Source organism: Oratosquilla oratoria, chromosome 36 (assembly GCF_046742065.1).
Source record: "Oratosquilla oratoria isolate Oo_2021 chromosome 36, ASM4674206v1, whole genome shotgun sequence".
Lineage (NCBI taxonomy): Eukaryota > Metazoa > Arthropoda > Malacostraca > Stomatopoda > Squillidae > Oratosquilla > Oratosquilla oratoria.
Window position 1 is genome coordinate 38,345,056 of NC_134812.1, and position 18,717 is coordinate 38,363,772.

The window sequence follows — 18,717 nt, forward strand, 5'->3', positions numbered from 1 at the left end:
TTAAAGTGCATAGCATTTTTGTGACAAAAATTACTATGATTAAACAAACCATTGTATGTGTCCATAGACATAATTTATATTTGTAAAATAAGAGTGTTGCCACAATATGATAGCCCTTGTAAGGAGAAAACATGTGAATGTAATATGATTGTAAAATTTTACCAAATATTAAAATATTAGTTATTTTTATTTGATGTTGTGGCGGGCGGATATCCAATAAACAAGTCTAAAGTGATTTGGAGTTTGTTTCAATCCTTCTCTTACGGACGGGTACCATTCACCATGTAGTGGTAACAAACCACTACACTTCCACATGCTTTCGTCTTCCACCGGCCACTATTCTTAATTCAAACCGGGAAAGGAAGTTTCATCTCATTGAGCATCTCTCATTGAGCATCCCTGAGCAGCAGCTCCTCGGGGATGACTCTTCATAAGAGGAACCAGGATAAGAGGGAAACATTGGCCGGGAATAGGAGCGTGTCTTGGCTGGCAATTTCCCTTAAGGTGTTTCACACAGGGCCATTTTTCATCCAACCTCCAATTAATCGGCGGTACTGCCCAGCTCCAGCACTTTTTTGGCCGTAAAATAACTATGGCAAAATATTTTCTTTTGTCAACAATTTACACTTGTTATGCTGGGGGAAATTTATTTTTCTCTACCTTATCAAACTCTTTCCCGAAAGTTGCGAGCTGCAGGTCTACTCCAACAGTCGGAGGGAAAAACAGTCCGATAACGTCTTTACTGTGAGGGAAGAGGCCCTTGGTATAATACAGATAGACAGATGCCATGGGCCGTTCCCTCGCCATGCGCTTCTACCTCCGGGGAAGAAACTCCTCCTCGGTCCCTTGCGGGCCTAGAAATCCTCTCGAGGTCACATAAGTACCGAAAACATTTCTCGTGTTCAGCTATGAATATTTTATTCAGATACTCATCTCCCCCCGCCCACCAACGTTCCATAACCCCTACGACTTTATACTAGCGGTTTCAACCGCTGCGGTTCAATTACAATGTTAGTCAATGGAGGCGTTCATACACAACCGCGCATTTTTTTCCTTGATTATGCTTTACCGCCGCGGTGTGAACTGGGCCTTAACTAGTTTTCCAACTTAATTCTGAGATTTTACTCAACATGATGAAAACCATTCTACAACCAATGGGGTTACTCATAAAACATCTTAAACCTATCACTCTGTTTTCCTAATCTTTTATGCACCTTGGCTTGTAAAATCCAGCTGAGTAAAAATTCCTCCGTAGTGACATGAGGTTTAAGAAGGGATGAGAGGCTCACACGTACCTTTCCGACACACAGAGACATCACACCCCACGACATCATCACAGTGGAAACGAGAAAACAAAGGGACTCTTGAGTGACAGGACAAAGAATCTTCATGAAACGGACAGGTCACGGCAAATGTATGAAGACCCGAGACTAGACGCGGGGAATCCCACTGCGTGAAGCTGGGGACAGATAGAGAAGGGAGGGAGGCAGGGGGAGGGAAGTGAAAGGAGAGGTAGGGGGGGGGGAGGAAGGGAATGGAGAAGGAGGGGGAGAGGAGGAGGAAGGGGGAGATAGGAAGGGGGGAGCGAGGGAGGAAAAGAGAAAAGGAGGGAGTCTTGGAGACTGGGTGAAGGGAAGAAGGGATGAAAGGACGAAGGGAGGATGGGAGGAATGAAGGAAGGGGTGAAGGGAGGAAGAGAGGGAGGGAATGAGGAGAGAGTGAGGGAGGAGGGACGTAAGGAGGAGAGCAACATGGTACAAATGGAGGCAGAGAGAAGAGGAAGTAAGGGAGTGAAGGAAAGGCACGAAGGAAATGAGAATACAAGGAAGCGGAGTGGGGGGGTGGGGGGTCGGAGTCGGGGAATGGCAAGGGAGAGAGGAAATAAGGTTATGATAGCCATGGATATCTTATCCCCTCTGCTACCTCCAGGCGTGGATATTTCTTCCCCTTTGCTATCGCTAGGCGATTTTATTCACTTAGATCTCTCAAACACTATCGAAGGACCAGGCCTGCCATTTCCACGCAGTTCCTTCCGTACGGCTGAATTCAGACATTCTTGCTTTGAGACAGAGGAATTCTCTTCCCCCTCTCTTCCGCCAAGCTATTTTATTCAGCTGAGGGGAAGCACCCACAGTCGAGGGTCGGAGGTCCAATATATTCGTCCAGCCTTTTCCGCAAGAAGGAACCCTGAAATTCTTCCTTTGAAACAAGAGAAACTTCTTTTCTCGACCTCTCCATTTTCGCCCAGCGATTTCATTAAACCGAAGAAAACACCCAAACCTCGAAAATTCGGGATTCATTGAGTTTCTGACGGTAATCAGTTCCTCCTCTTAGCTCTTTCGTATACAAGAGAGCCGTGTTTTCCTAAAGACATAATTTTCAGCAACACACTATCGGAAACGAGTCTATATCAGCAGTACTAAATAAAACAATAAAAACAAAACGACCGACCTCTACTCTGACCAGAGTTCTGATCATCAACTATCCGTTCACTCCCAAACAATTTAAGGTAGAAGAGGACACCACAACAAAAGTTAAAATCATAACGTTATAACCTAACAACCTGTAGCCCATTGGGCTTCGATCTCACCTCATAACAACATGGGTACAAGGTCGGTTGGTCCCAAACGGCTATCAACAAGTCCTGATAACTCCAAATATTATACTGACGTCTCTGGCTGCCGGAAGGAGCTTTCTGCAGGCATAGGGTAATCCTTTTATTATCAGTTAGTTCCCATAGAGTTCCCGCCAAACGATTTTATTCCGGCCCACGGCACCTCTCCCCTCCGGTCTCGATTAATTCCTTCCATACAAAGAGAGATTTGTTCTACTCTGGAGAGACACAAACGGTTTTATTCAGGTACGTCATGTATCTTCACCAGGGATGGGATCAACATTGAAGAGTCCTTTTACACCAACCTCTATCTGACCTAACACAAACAACACACTCAGGACAAAAACACTACTTCACACTAACCTCTATCTGACCTTAACACAAACAACCCACTCAGAAAAAAAAAACAATACTTCATCTCACCTACACAGAACATCTCCAATCCTCGTAACATCCCCTCCCCCTTAACAACACATTTCCTAAAGCCACAAAGCAATTCATCATCAAGCAATACCAACGATTCCCTCTTCGACCCGAAGCTTCCTGTTCTGATGTAACGCCGCCTTCCATTTGACGCCCGGAGAGCGCGGATTCTGTAATTACGGCGGCGTCAACAAGACGACGACGACGACGTCGACTGCGTTTGTATACAATTCTCCCCAAAACTCCGGAATGAAGACATCACCTTCGAACCGAGATGAATCCACAATTACGATTGCATAAGGTTCATTGCTTCCCCCCTCCCCCCCCCGGGTACCTCGTCGTCCTCCTCCTCGTCGTCCTCGTCCTCCTCCTCCTCCTCGTCGTCCTCCTCCTCCTCCTCCTCCTCCTCCTGAGAGTCGTCACCGTGGATCTCGTGTTTGATCACCACGATGTACTATAAAAGCTTCAAGACAATCCCGCCCTAAAAAAAGTAATTAAATAAAAATAAATAGATAAATACATAAAATTATTCCAATCATTTCTTACCAAGTGATTATTCTGTTTCCGTGACGAAAGTCAAAAGTAGAAACAGGGGGAAAGGGATGGAGAAAGACAGAGAGATAGAGAGGGGAGAGCGAGAGAGAGGAGAGAGACAGAGAGAGAAGAGAGGATGGAGAGACAAAGAGAGAGAGAGAGAGAGAGAGAGGAAGAGATATAAAGAGTGGAGGGAGAGAGATAGGAGAGAGGAAAGAGATAAAGAGAGAGGAGGGAGAGAAAGAGAAGAGGGAGAGAGAGATAGAGAGAGAGAGAGAGAGGAGGGAGAGAGGAGAAAGAAAGGAGAGGAGAGAGACGAGAGAGAGGAAGAGAGAGAGAGAGAGAGAGAGAGAGAGAGAGAGAGAGAGAGAGAGAGAGAGAGAGAGAGAGAGAGCGCAATGAAGAGCAGCAGTAGCAGGTGTGGAGGAAGGGGGGCAGGAGCAAAAGAAAGAGGAAGAGAAATAGAAGAGAACGAGAAGAGAGCGGATGAGGGAGGTGTGGGTGAGAAGGTGAAGAAGGAAGAGGAATAGGAGTGGGAGTAGGAGTGTGAAGGGGAGTGGGAAAAGGTGAATGGGACTGGAAAGGGATGGGAAGGGACAGGGAGAGGAAAGGGGGAAGACAGGAAGAGAGGAGTAGGGGGAAAGAGGGGAGAAGGAGGACAAAAAGCAGTAGAGAGAACAGTAGTTATGGACGTCAGAGGAAAATGGACCAGAATTTTTAGATGAGGAAAACACGGAAGAGGAGACTGCGGAGAAGCAAGATGCAAAAGGGAAGGAAACTGATGCAGGGATGTGGGGGTAGGTAGAGGAGGAAGAGGAGGAAGAGGAGGAAGAGGAGGAGGAGGAGGAGGAGGAGGAGGAGGAGGAGGCTAACGCCTGCTGCTCCCATTCCCACCAGCACGGGTCCAATAAACAAAGTGGCCGAGGGACCATTTGTCACGGCAACACGGTTGGTACGGCCAGCTTTCAATAGCAGCTGCAGCATGTAGCTGCTCACAAGCTCTTTGGCCCACGTCGAGCCATGCACAGCAGGCGCACGCACGCGTACACACAAAAACAAGCAAGCAAGCGCGCATACACACATACACACACACACACACACACACACACACACACACACACACACACACACACTCAGGCACACGCGGAAGCAAGAGGCATCTACAATATTCAAGAGTTCAAAGACAGAGCCCAACTATTAACATCAAAAGAGATGGGAAATGACGAGGATAGCATACACACACGCACACACACAAACACACGCAAACACACAACGTAGATGTAGTCATGTAAAAACCAAACACACACACACACGCACACAAACATAACGTTCATGTAATCATATAAAACACATACATACCGTACATGTAGTCATGTACAAAACAAACTACGTACATATACACAAGAGCCTCAGTCTTACGGTCATCAAACGCAAGGCATGTAAACCTATCATGCATCATACGCCGTCACGTCAGTCACGTCCATGTTCCAATCAACGTTACACCACAAAACGCAAAGCACTTCGCCTTGCATGACGCCTAGCCGCGTTCCCCCATGGCGCTTTTGCTTTGATTTCATCACAGCGGCGGTTTTTAACCTTTTAATGTCCTGGGGTTTCCACCCCTCCCACCCTCTCGCCTGAATATAATCACCTGGTGGCGGCAAAACAAAAACGAACAAATCGAGGTTGGTAGATGAAGAGTTATGGCAACCTTATGGCCTGGGCAATTGCCATCATCATCTAATCCATGTCTAACACTGAAATAATTCCTCGACTTCTATGGCTAATGACAGAACACTATACTAATTCACTCCTGCAAACTTTCCCCCCCTCTTCAGCCTGCCTTCCCTTTGCTACGCTCACATATCAACAGAATCTACCTTAAAAATGATAAACGAACTGACAAGTCTATACAAAAGCTGGTCAAGAGGGAAAATGAGACGTGGGGGGGGGGATTTAGAAGAAAACCAATAACAATTGTTGCTTCGAGTTCCATCGACTGGAAACCCGCAGCCCCACAGCAGTCGGCAACGGTCCTTGGGGGATCCCATATATCTCAAAAGGAGGAATCGTTAAAAGTGGTGTCTGTTGTGTGGGTCAAGAATGGGTCAAGAATGGAAGAGAGACGTGACCGGTTGTCAGTTCTCCTTAAATGAAAAAAGTGGAGGAAAAAAAAGAGAATTCCGTCAATGCTTCCACCCGTTGCGAAGACCAAGTGCCAGCCCCTCGGAGTTGCACCTTCAGAGGATGAAAGTGTTGTTGGAGTTCGACAAAGAGTGACGGGAGGTTTCTCCTCGAGATCCGTCTCGAAGGACAACCAGAAAGAATGCAACAGTGCTTGTTCCCTTAAAAGACATGATACAGATCGAAGGAGTACACCCGAAGGAGAAGGAGGCGTATGAGGAGCAGTAGGAAGAGGAAATAAAGGAGGAGGAGGAGGAGGAGGAAGAGGAGGAGGAGGAAAAGGAAGAGATACAGGAAGGGGACGAAAGAGAAGGAACAACATAAGAATCTGACAAACTGCAAAAGGAGGAACTGGGGGAAGAGGAATGGGAGGAGGAGGAAGAGGAGGAAAAGGAAGAGATACAGGAAGGAGACGAAGGAGAAGGAACAACATAAGAATCTGACAAACTGCAATAGGAGGATCAGGGGGAGGAGGAATGGGAGGTACAGGAAGGGGAGGACAAGGAAGGGGGGAAGGGAGAGAAGGAAGAGAAAAAAAAGGGTGGATAAGGAAAAGGAAGTGGAAGAGGATGGAGGAAGAGGAGGAAAATGAACAAGAGGAAGAGGAGCATGAGTAGGAGGAAGATGAAAAGGAGGAATAAAAGGAGGAGGGCAAAAAATGAAGTGACAATGGAAGAATAAAAACAAAGAGAAGAGTGAAAGGAAGACGAAAAAGGAATCGGAAGAGAAAAAAGTGGATAGAAGGTCCGTGCAACCGCGAACATAAAGAACAGCATTTGCAGCAGCAGGAGGCGTAGGAAGAAGACGATGACGACGCTGAGTGGAGAGGTGACACCCAAGTATCTGCAGGGACAAAAATCCCGGGCGACACGAGGTGGAAAGAGGTAAGAAGTGCGAAGGTAAGCAGAGTGAGGGGAGAGGGAAATAAGAGGGGATGAGGGGGAGAGGAGATTCCAATGGGTAACCCGGAATGGGGCGTATGAGGGTTACTTAAAAGATGGCAAATAAAAATAAATAAATAAATAAATAATAATAATAAAGGAACGTTTAGGGGGGGAATATAAGTACGTGAAGGATAAATTGGGGAAAAAAAATGACAGGGATGCAGGCATATATATATATATATATATATATATATATATATATATATATATATAGAGACAGAGAGAGAGAGAGAGAGAGAGAGAGAGAGAGAGAGAGAGAGAAAGAGAGAGTGAAAGTGAGGGGAGTGAGAGAGGGAGAGGAAGTAGGGAAGGAAGAAATGGAGGGAGAAAGGGAAGGAGAAAGAAGATATGGAGGGAGAAAGTGAGGAAGAGATGGAGAGATAAAAAGAAAGAGGGAGAGAGACAGGAGAGAGGGGAGGAGAGAGAGAGTGAGAGGGAGGAGAGAGAGAGTGAGAGGAGGGAAGAGAGAGAGAGAGAGAGAGAGAGAGAGAGAGAGAGAGAGAGAGAGAGAGCGAGCGCTGGGAAAAATCAAAATTGGAGGCAGCTTGGGCCTAGACTACAAGACTAGGCGGAGAGGAAGGAGTAGGGGGGGAGGGAAGGGGGGGAGGGGACGGCACGTGGAGAGAGTGGGAGAGGGGCGCCTGGATGGAGGTACGTGGAGGGAGTGAGGGCGCCAAGCTGGCGGGAGGACGCGGGCGGAGATGGAAGCACAAAGTAAGGAACGATGTATGAGGAGGAGGAGGAGGAGGAGGAGGAGGAAGAGGAGGAAGGGAAAGATGAGAGAAAAAGGAGAAAACGATGAAGAGGAGGGGGGAGTAAGAAAAAGAAAAGGAAAAGGAGGCAAAGGAGGAGGAAGGGGAGGAGGAGGAGGAAGAAGGGGAGGAGGAGGAGGAGAAGGAGGAAGAGGAAGGGAAAGATGAGAGAAAAAGGAGAAAACGATGAAGAGGAGGGGGGAGTAGGAAAAAGAAAAGGAAAAGGAGGCAAAGGAGGAGGAAGGGGAGGGGGAGGGGGAGGAGGAGCAGGAGTAGGCGGAGATGGAAGATGAGGAGAGGAAGCAAGAGAAGGAAGAAGCGAAGAGGGGGCGGAGAAAAGAGGACAAGAAGAGACAAAGAAAGTTGGAGAAGAGAGACGAAAAAGGAAATGAAAGACGAGGAAAAATGAAAAGGGAGGAGGTAAGGAGGAAAAGTCGTAATAAAGGAAGGAAGGAGGAGGAAGGAGGAAGGAGGAAGGAGGAAGGAAGGAAGGAAGGAAGGAGGAAGAAGGAAGGAGGAAGGAAGGAAGGAAGGAGGAAGAAGGAAGGAGGAAGGAGGGAAGACGGAGGGTGCCAGGGGGAAGCCAAAGGCGAAATGGAGGTTTGACCGACCGCCCTGCCCCGGCCAAACGACGTAAATTCCAAACGCAAGAAAGCATGTGCACATTCACGCGCACGCGCACACACATACACATACACTCAGGAGCACCCACATGCATGCGCGCGCGTACACACATAGATCAGGCCATATATGAGTTCTCAGCTCTCATCCAGTAGGGCTATAGGTGTCAATCACGAGCCCAACACGTAATACATGACCATGGTGAATCTCTCCCTCTCTCATACACACACACAGATCAGGCCATATACGAGTTCTCAGCTCTCATCCAGTAGGGTAATATCTGTCAATCACGGGCCCAACACGTAATCCATGACCATGGTGAATCTCTCTCTCCCTCTCTTATACACACCACACACACACACACACACACACACACACACAAATGCGCACACACACAAGCTAACTCGCCCATTCAGACACGGTGCGCACAGGCAACTGCAAGCGGCATGTATATAGGACGGCTGCACCTAAGTACTTACGCACGTTTAACAAACAAGAGGAGACAAAGGAACGCGCTCGCGCAGTACTCGTGCAAAGAGGAGACAGGAAGGCAAAGGAACAAAGAGCAAAAGAGAGAAAGTGAGAGAATGAGTGAAAGTCAGAGAAAGAGAGGGAGATGAGACAGAAAGAGAGAGAGTTAGTGTGTGTGTGTGTGTGTGTGTGTGTGTGTGTGTGTGTGTGTGTGTGTGTGTGTGTGTGTGTGTGTGCGCGTGTGTGTGTGCGCGCGTGTGTGTGTGTGTGTTAAAGAGCCGGGTTGGGGGCAAAGTAACAACAATAGGGAATGTAACAAGAGGTGGAAGGAAGAGGAGAATGAAAAGAAGACGAAAGACGAAAGAGGAAAAGGAAGAGAAAGAGAAGGACTAAGAGAAGGAGGAAGAGAAGGAGGAAGGGAAGGAGGAAGAGAAGGAGGAAGGGAAGGAGGAAGAGAAGGAGGAGGAGAAAGAGGAGGAAGAGGAAAGACGAGTGGCAAGAGAAGGAAGAGGTGGAGGAGAGGGTGGGGGGAAAGACGAGCCGGAAAAAGAGCAGCTGGAGAGGAGTTGAGGAGGAAAAAGAACATATGGGGGAGGAGGGGAGGAGGGGAGGAGGTAAGCAGGTGGAGGATGAGGTGCTTTTGAGGTGCGTGAGAAGGTGGGTGAGAAGGTAGGTGAGAGACAGCATGAGGAGGAGGAGGAGGAGGAGGAGGAGGAGGAGGAGGAAGAGGAGGAGGAAGAGGAGGAGGAAGAGGAGGAGGAGGAAGAGGAGGACAAAGGAGATGAGGGAGGAGAATGAAGGAGGTTGAGAGGAAGAGGTTATGTGAATTACATATTTAGTCAAAGAAGGGGCAGAAGATGAGATGGCATTCAATTGGTACAAAAACGTGAAAAAAATGTCAAAAAATGACGAGAAAAAAGGGAAATACGAATATTCGAAGATGAAAAAGAAAAAGCGAACGCGAGAGACGAGAAAGAGAGAAAAAAATGGGACAAGCGGAGATGAAGAAGAACAAGAGAAGAGTGGGAAAGACTGACAAGAAGGTGAGAAGTATTGGACAAGGAAAGGATAAAGAAGGAAAAAGGGGAAAAATAAGAAAACGGAGCAAAGAATGGAAGGGAAGTGAGGGAATGTGAAAAAAAAAAACGGAGCGGGAGACAAAGACGACGAAAAAGGGAAAACACAAGAATTCGACGAATTGCAGTCGGAAAAAGGATGAATAGGAGGTAGGAGGAGGAGAAGGAGGAGGAGGAGGAGGAAGGTAGAAAGGACATGGAAAAGTGGAGGAGGAGGAGGTGGACAATTACCTGAGGGAAGGAGGAAACATACAGTACGGTAAACAAAACGAGGAAAAAAATAGATGGAAATGAGGAAGAAGAGGCGGAAGAGGAAGATGTCGAGGAATGGGAGGAGGATGGAGAGGAGGGGTAGGGGAGGAGGATGAAGAGAAAGAGCAGGGGGGGAAGCGAAGGAGGAGGAGGAGGAGCACGGGGAGGGGGGAAGGAGAAGGAAATGGAGAATGGGAAGGAGAATTACTTGGGAAATAGAGAAGACACACAGTATGAGGAAAAAGTGCAAGAGGAGGAGGAGGAGGAGGAGGAGGAGAAGGAGAGGATGTAACAGGATGAAAGTTGGACAGAAGAAGAGGAATAGGAGGGAAGAAGGGAGAGGGGAAGTAAGAAGAGTAACAAGTGTATGAGGATGAGGAGGGGAGGAGAAGAGGAAGGAGGAGGAGGAGGAGGAGGGAATCTGGAGAAGGATGAAAGTGATAAAGACGAGCAGGAGGAAGAATGGGAAGAAAAAGAGGAGTAGAGAGGAAGAAGAGGTAGAAAGGGGGAAGAGGTGGTGATGGTGGAGGAGGACGAGGAGGGGAGGTGGAGAAGGAAGAGAGGAAAAGGAGGAGGAGGAGGAAGAGGATATACAAATGGATGAGGAGTGTTAAGAGGTTGGAGGATGTTGGAGTAGGAGGAAGCGGATGTTGAAGGAGGGAGAGAAGATGGTGGAGGTGGAGTAGAAGGTGGAGTAGAAGGTGGAGTAAGCGAAGGAGGAGGTGGACGTAGGGTCAGGTGAATTTGGAGTGGGGAAACAGGAGTGAGAGAAGAAAAAATAAGTTAAAAAAAATCTAAGAAGCAAGACGAAAAATGGAAGAAGGAAGGACGAGTAGAGGAGGCGGAAAAAAGTAGAGGGACAGTGGCAAAAGGGGTAAGAGGATGAAGAGAGGAAGAGGAGAGGAGGAGGAGGAGGAGGAGGAGATGTGGAGAAGACAAGTGGAAAAGAGGAAAGGAGAGGAGGACGAGGAGGTGGAGATGGAGAAGGAGGAAGAGGAGAAAGGGGAGGAGGAGGAGGAAAAAGAGGAGGAGAGGAGGACGAGGAGGAGAGGTGGAGAAGCAGGAGGAGGTGGAAGACGAGGAGGAGAGATGGAGAAGTAGGAGGAGGAAGAGGAGGAGAACGAGGAGGAGGCGAGAGGGAGGACGAGGAGGAGAGGTGGAGAAGTAGGAGGAAGGAGAGGAGGAGGAGGAGGAGGAGGAGGAGAGAAGGAGGAGGAGGAGGAGGAGGAGGAGGAGAGAAGGAGGACGAGGAGGACAGGAGGAATAGGAGGTAAAGGGAATAAACGGGAGGAAAAAAATTGAGGACGAGGAGGATACAAAGACGAGAAAGAGGCGGAAGAAGACGAAGATACGAAGGAGGAATATAACGAAGAATCAGAGGGGGAGGAGATGGAGGAAGAGGAGGAAAGAAGAGGTGGAAGTGGAGGAGGGAGACGGGACCGGCAAGTTGGGGAGAAGGATGACACAGAGGTGGGGAGAGGAGCAATGGACAAGGAGGAAGAGGAGGAGGAGGAGGAGGAGGAGGAGGATGCACAGCAAGATAAAGTAGGAAGGGTAGGGAGGAGGAAGGAGGAAGTGTAAAAGTAGGAAGAGAGAGGGAGGGGAAGAAACAGAGGAGTAGGAGAAGAGGAGTAAGGAAAGAGAAGAAGGAGGGAAGGAGGGGAGAAGAGGGAGGAGGAAAGGGAGGAGGAGGAGGAGGAGGAGGAGGAGGAGGAGGAGGAAAGGGAGGAGGAGGAGGAGGAGGAGGAGGAGGAGGAGGAGGAGGAGGAGGAGGAGACAGCGGCGGGTCTCCAATCGATTGCAAGCCGTGTACCACTCCCACCCTCCGCCACCTCTTTCCAGTCTTATACACAAGAGAAAATACACACAGACGACCAAACGCAGCTTTTGACTTTTCATCTCTATTAAACCACCGACACAATAACAGCCGGCTTAAAGGATGCAGGACTCCGTCAGAGGACCCCTGTAGGACTCCCTCCCCTTCACCTGACCTGTTGCTTCCGTCTTCCTCAACCTACACTTTGCCTTCCCCGGCTGGCTAAACCTCTGGGCCCGGACGTCGTGGTAGCAGCAGCCGTTGCAGCCGCCGTAGGGACTGTCCACCCTGTGTGTATGTGTATGTGTATGTGTATGTGTATGTGTGTGTGTGTTTCACCATGGTCTTGGCTCGTGATCGACAGTTATTAACCTCCCGGATGAGAGCTCAGATCTCGTATGACCGATCTATGGGTGATACTGTGACCTTACACGCACGCACACACACACACCCAATTCCCCACCCACTAGAGTTGGAATAACAACCCGCAGCGCAGCGATACTGAAATTATTTCAGTCCTGGGCGGGTTTCGAACCGGACCTCCGTAGTAGTAGCAGCCGAGAACTCTACCAACTGCGCCACGTGTGTGTGTGTGTGCGTGTGTGTGTGAGCGTGTGTGTGTGTGTGTGAGCGTGTGTGTGTGTGTGTGTGTGTGTGTGTGTGTGTGTGTGTGTGTGTGTGTGTGTGTGTGTGTGTGTGTGTGTGTGTGTGTGTGTGTGTGTGTGTGTGTCTGTGTGTGTGTGTGTGCGCGCGCGCGTGTACTTTCCTATCTATCGACATTTTCCTCTATTCCCATTTCTCCCACATTTTCCTATTTTCTCCAAGTCTAATTTCCTCCTCTCATCCATTCGCATTCTCCCATACACAAACATATTTTCTATCTTTGTCTTTTCTGCACACACAATCCAATCTTTCCCATACCTCCCATACAAACATCATTCCCATCTTCGTCTATTCTGCACACACAATCCAATCTTTCCCATACCTCCCATACAAACATCATTCCCATCTTCGTCTATTCTGCACACACAATCCAATCTTTCCCATACCTCCCATACAAACATCATTCCCATCTTCGTCTTTTATGCACACACAATCCAATCTTTACCATATCTCCCATACAAACATCATTCCCATCTTCCCATTTCCCATACATGGAGAAACCTGCACGAGTTGGCACCGGGACCACGAACATCGGGACGAACCATCTCACGGAGACCCATCTTCAAATCCCATCAACTTCGTCGCCTCTATCTGGAGGTACCCCAAGAGGCTGACACTTGGTCCCCAACCGGACCCAAGATCTCTATCTGCTCCGAATATTTTTTCTCTACTTCATAGAGGAAGAGCAGGTGACTGTTCCCCAACACCTACTACTCCTGGCGGGTGTCACGAACATCCTCATGATATGACACAAACGACAGTCCAACGTTTCTTCGCAGAGAAATCGATGTGAGGCCCAGTACTTTCCATTCAGTGAATCTCAAGGTAACAATAATCTCCCACACACCATCCCCCCCTCCCCTTTCTCTTAACCTATACAAACACATTATCTTTCATATTTTTCCAAACTCTTTCCTTGTACCCCATGCCCCGGGTCATTTTTTCCCTCTCCCGTCCCCCATATGTAAGACTTCATCTTGCCCCTTTTTCACCATACAGTCTTCCTTTCATTTCTCCCCATTTCCTGCCACGTACACCTTTCCCCAACGTCACCCATACAAGGCAACCCCCTTCCTCTTCTACAAATATATATTTTTTTTTTAAACGAAACTCGAAATCTAACTTCTTTCCGTCCCATCAAACCCTTTCCATTTCACTCCGGCCCCTTTCCATCCCAGGCGCGCGGACCTTTCTCTGTCCCTGTTCACACTAGCGGTTTGAAACGCGCGGAAACAGCGGCGGTACCGCATAGTAAAAAAATATGTGCGGTTGTGTGTGAAATGGATTTTATTAAATTCTGACACCGCTCTTATTATTAGAGCCTGTTCCCACTAGCTGTTTCAATCGCCGCGATTTGAATTGCGATGGTTCAAATACAATGTCAGTCAAAGGGGGTGTCCACACACAACCGCACATGTTTTTTACTATGCGGTACCGCCGCGGTTTCCGCGCGTTTCAAACTGCTACTGTGAACAGGGTCTAAGAGAAAGGGTTATAGCTATTCCAGATTGACCAACTAAATGCCGGGTGGTACATTTTCCTTTTATTCTGCATTCAACTGAGTGGGATCTCTGGTCACAATGTGGTTTTGTAAACCGGATATAGCGATGAACAATCCTATCACAAGGTACAAGATTTTACATCCACGAACGGGGCATTGGGACGGACAACATCGAATATACCCAAACACTCAACCTTTATACACATAGTGTGTTTATCATATATGTATATATACACACACACACACACACATATATATATATATACATATAATACACTTCATTGTCAGTGGGCAACCTTTGGGATAGGTAATTTCCACTATCTTTACGGTTACGAGGGCAGTACTCACACCTCCAATATCTCCGTATCGAAAGCTTTTGGCGAAACACCGTAGATTTACGTACGCACTCTCGCACATCACCCCACAGATGCACAGGCACGCGCGCGCGCGCGCGCACACACACACACACACACACACACACACACACACACACACACACACACACACGCGGACCGTCAAGTTCAGCCGAGTTCAGGTCTGGTTTTTACAGCAAAAAATAGATCTATTTCCGAGTATCTTTATGTTCTTATATCCTCTTTATAGCATAATGTATTTCCTGTATAATAAAATCAAAACACACATGAAGTGTAACTGAAAGTATTAAGAACCACAGCATCAAGCAATGATCCTTTCCTTTGCTTCCCCCCCCCCACAGACCTCTTGAGTACAAAAAAATATGTGGACTGTTATATGTGGTGTATTGTGTGTTAATTTCCATGTCACTCTCTGGTTATAGTAGTAGGAGTAGAATTAGGAAGAAGAGGAGTAGGAAGAGGAGGAGGAGAGGAAGAGTAAGAGGAGGAGGAGAGGAAGAACAGAAAGAGGAGGAGGAGGAGGAGGAAGAGAGGAAGGAAGAGCATGAGGAGAAGTAGGAGAAGAGTGAGAGGAGAAGGAGGAGAAGGAGGAGAACAGGAGGAGGAAGAGGAGGAGGAAGAGGAGGAGGAGGAGGAGGAGATGGTCGTAGACTGAGAGACCTTGGGTCCGGTTCTGTGCCGTCACCTCAGGGCAGCACTTTTCGATGGAGGCAAGTGTTGACATTTGGAAAACGAGCCGGAGGGGAGATGATTATCTACATGTACCACATCCATCTCACAGGACTACCACATGCTCGGGTTGGTCTCAGCCTTCTGAACTAGTCTGTACATTTAATTACTAGCCCTCATTAAGTTAATAATGTTAATCAGAGTTTGTGGTCATCTCTGGACGATTTTATTCAGGCGAGACTGACGCAAACGGTTCTCAAATCGGTCGAGATGTCTTATAGTTGATGATCCGTTCTAGTAGATAAAAGTCACTTAATATCTACCACAAGAAAATCTACCCGGAGCTCAGTGGTACCCGGCGCGTTGGGCAGTCGCCGAGGAAGTTCAAACGTGTGGGTTTGAGTCCTGGTCATGACGCACATGTTAGGGAAGCTTGCCGCTACTGAAGGGGCTTTGTGCTACCTGGGCAATAAGCTCCAACTGCCAAAACCACAAGCTCTTTTGCATGGCACCATCATGGCCCTGAACAAGGAAGTTCATAACGTAAAACTGAATCATATACTGTGTGTGTATGTATATATATATATATATATATATATATATATATACATTATATATATATATACATATATATATACATTATATATATACATATATATATATATATACACACATATACATATATACATATATATATATATACACACATACATATATATATATACATATATACATACATATATACATATATATATACAGATATGCATATATAAAGTATATATATATATATATATATATATATATATATATATATACATATATACATATATATATATATATATATATATATATATATATATATATATATATATAATATCAACTGGAGGGGGAACAGTTCCATCCAGACCCCACTGTGCGATTCGCGATACTAATCTGTGTACATAACCTGACCTTGTTCGGAAACACAGACCCACATTTGCATATGATGTACGCACGGCATAGTATTCACGCGCCACTATGTCAACGAGCTGACATTCACACTCCGCCCAAGTGTCTGTACACAAAGCAGCCACGACACCGCTTCCGTACTGGAACAGGCGGACACTTCTACATGTACCTCTGACACCTTCCGTGCTACGCGGAACTTTCCTCGATCCTTTTCCGTCACCAGGTGGTTCGTTTACCTCCGTAGCCCTCCACCTGGCGAGCGACCGGGTTTCATGTCGCCTCCTCCTACTAATCCCTTCCGAACCTCACCCTCCCATTCACACGCAGTGGGAAGTGAAAACCCCCTGGTAGATCAAAGCCCTGTCAGTTGCGGCTAGCAATTTTTTTTTTTTTTTTTTTTTTTTTTTTTTTTTTTTTTTTAAGGCCGAGGTTACCGCAGTAAGTCCGCAGCAGGCCCTGGGCCTCGAACTTATGACCAACTGTTCATGAGTTCAAGCCTGTATCCACTGGGCTACCGCGCGGGGTCTCTTCCATACCTCTGACCTATTTCATTCGTCTCTGTGATGAACCTCCGAAACAGCTGTATCAAGCAGCAAGGCTCTTGCAACGGATTATGTGAAGAGAAAGCGCCTTTTCCTATACTTCTATTATGAAACAAATAGTTCCATTGTCTACTTCCATGATGCCTTTGTTCTCATCCAGCTAAGCCGGGAAGGTAACGCACTCGCGACTGATTTTTCAGATAAATAATAATAATAATAATAATAATAATAATAATAATAATAATAATATAATAATAATAATAAATAAACAGAATAAAATCTTCCTGTACTCTTGAAGCTTTTTTTTAACGAAGACCTTTCAGAACGAGCTGTGCGTAGGACCTCTTCCGGTACTTTGGTTTAAAAACACTTTATTTCTTCTATTTTTTTTCCTTAGGAGCCACTTGCATATAGAAGGAAACCTTTATACAACTACTCATAACAAAAAACTACTTCTTCCAACACGTTTACATTGTTTTATTTTTTTCCCTTTCTTTCTCCCGAACCAAATGTACTTACAATGCACAACGCTCTCGCATCTGCACATGATATACGAAAGTCATTCTAACAGCTACAGCGGCGATGTTTGCGTTAAAGCTGTACCACTCTCGCGTTCTTGCCGTGTTAAAGCTACTTGTCTCCCGACCGGCTCGCAAATTCTGTCCGCTAACTTGGAAGATCCATCTCTCTAGCGTTGAAGCCGGGGTCAAGTACGGCTTCCAACATACCACGTGTTACGATACCAGAGGCCGTGTAACCTCGTGGTCCGTACGATGCCGTTGTCGATACAAACAAGGTCATCATATTAAAACAACAGGACAGGACTTGCAGTAATGGACAAATTTAGATTTAAGAAGGAAATAGGCAAAAACTGGTTTACTAATAGGATAGTCAACGAATGAAATAGACTTAGTAACTATGTAGTGAGCGCTGAAACTATCAGTTGTTTTAAGAAACGGTTAGACAACTTTATGGATGGGGATGAAAGGTGGTGATGGATATGGAGCTGCCTTGTGTAGGCCTTATGGTCTCTTGCACTCTCCTTCATTTTTATGTTCTTATGATACGATGTCAGCAAATAGAACATCGTAACTACAATCGTAAAGGTACAATTGCAACAAACCCCAAATTATTTCAATACATATACGTAACTTCAGCCGCTGAGAAGTTCAGATATTTCCTATTTTACGTAGAAAAATCGATACAAGTACAAAAGAATATATAAAATACCAAGGAAAATATAACTTGCAGTCTTGAATATTCTAATTTATATTTTCTGCCCAAGGAAATACCTTCACTGTACACAAAACATTACCAAAAAGAATGGTACAAATGCGGCAACACGAAATGTATTTACACGGTGAAAAGCGTATCATGGTCCATGAACTTTGTAGGCGACTGTACGCGAGAGCAGGAACAAGTCATACCTCTACCTCTCCCTCCTCCTCCTCCTCCTCCATACGCGAAACTACAAGTTAAATCCTTAAAGACTCCTTCAATAACTTGAGCAAATCTCATTTCGAAGTCATCGCTGAAGAGGATCGCGAGGAGTCTGTGACAGGAGAATCTTAGCTAAGGCTTCACTTATGCTCTCCATGTTCCGATAGCCTGGGCAAGTGGCAATCACCTGTGGTCTACTGAAGGTCGAAACCCAGATTCAGCACTTACGAGGTGAGATCGATGCCCAACACGTCCCTGTGGTCTCCCAACTGCTAAAACGTACTTGTTCCCAATCGCAACTGTGACAATAAACGTGACAGAGTAAAGTGATCTATTAATCCACATCCTACACTGCTATTGCTCATCTCTTTGGAATTGGTATGGAAGAAGCTGGAGGAGGGCGGGAGGAAGGAAGGTGGAAAGCTAGGAGGTAAGTGGAAAAACGTGGACGATGTGGAGGGAGAGAGTGGGTAAGAGGAGGGGGGTAACAAGAAGATGAACGGCATGAGGAAGAGGAGGAAGAGCGGGAGATGAAGAGGGAGGGGAATGAGGAAGAGGAGGGGAAGGAGGAAGAGGAGGAGAAGGAGTAGGAAGAGGTGGAGGAGGAGGAGGAGAAGGAGGGGAGGAGGAGAAGGAGGGGAGGAGGCGAAAGGGTAGGAGACGGAAGAGAAAGAAGGGTAAAAGGAGAACAGAGAGGAAAAACAGTAGAAGGAATGAGTAGGAGGAGGAGGAGGAGGAAGGGTGGAAGAATGGGCAGTGGGAGAGGAAGCAGAAGAAAAGAGAGAAATGGGAGAAAAGAAGAAGAAAGAGAAGAAAGTGGTGAACGAAGTGAAGGACTAACAGTATGGAGAGAAGTAAGATGAGGAGGAGGTAGGGATAGATATAGAAGAGAA

General features: G+C 46.7%; 1 protein-coding gene across 1 annotated transcript in view; it reads right to left on the bottom strand.

Moving 5' to 3' along the window:
- Positions 1-18,717, bottom strand: part of LOC143019117 (uncharacterized) — a 40,542-nt gene that overhangs the window by 18,245 nt on the left and 3,580 nt on the right. Inside the window, exons 2-5 of the mRNA XM_076174813.1 lie at positions 18,108-18,123; positions 15,869-15,982; positions 15,357-15,416; positions 10,912-11,346 (exon numbers count right to left, since the gene is read on the bottom strand). Coding sequence (XP_076030928.1) covers positions 10,912-11,346; positions 15,357-15,416; positions 15,869-15,982; positions 18,108-18,123 — 625 coding nt within the window. The remainder of the gene's footprint in view (positions 1-10,911; positions 11,347-15,356; positions 15,417-15,868; positions 15,983-18,107; positions 18,124-18,717) is intronic.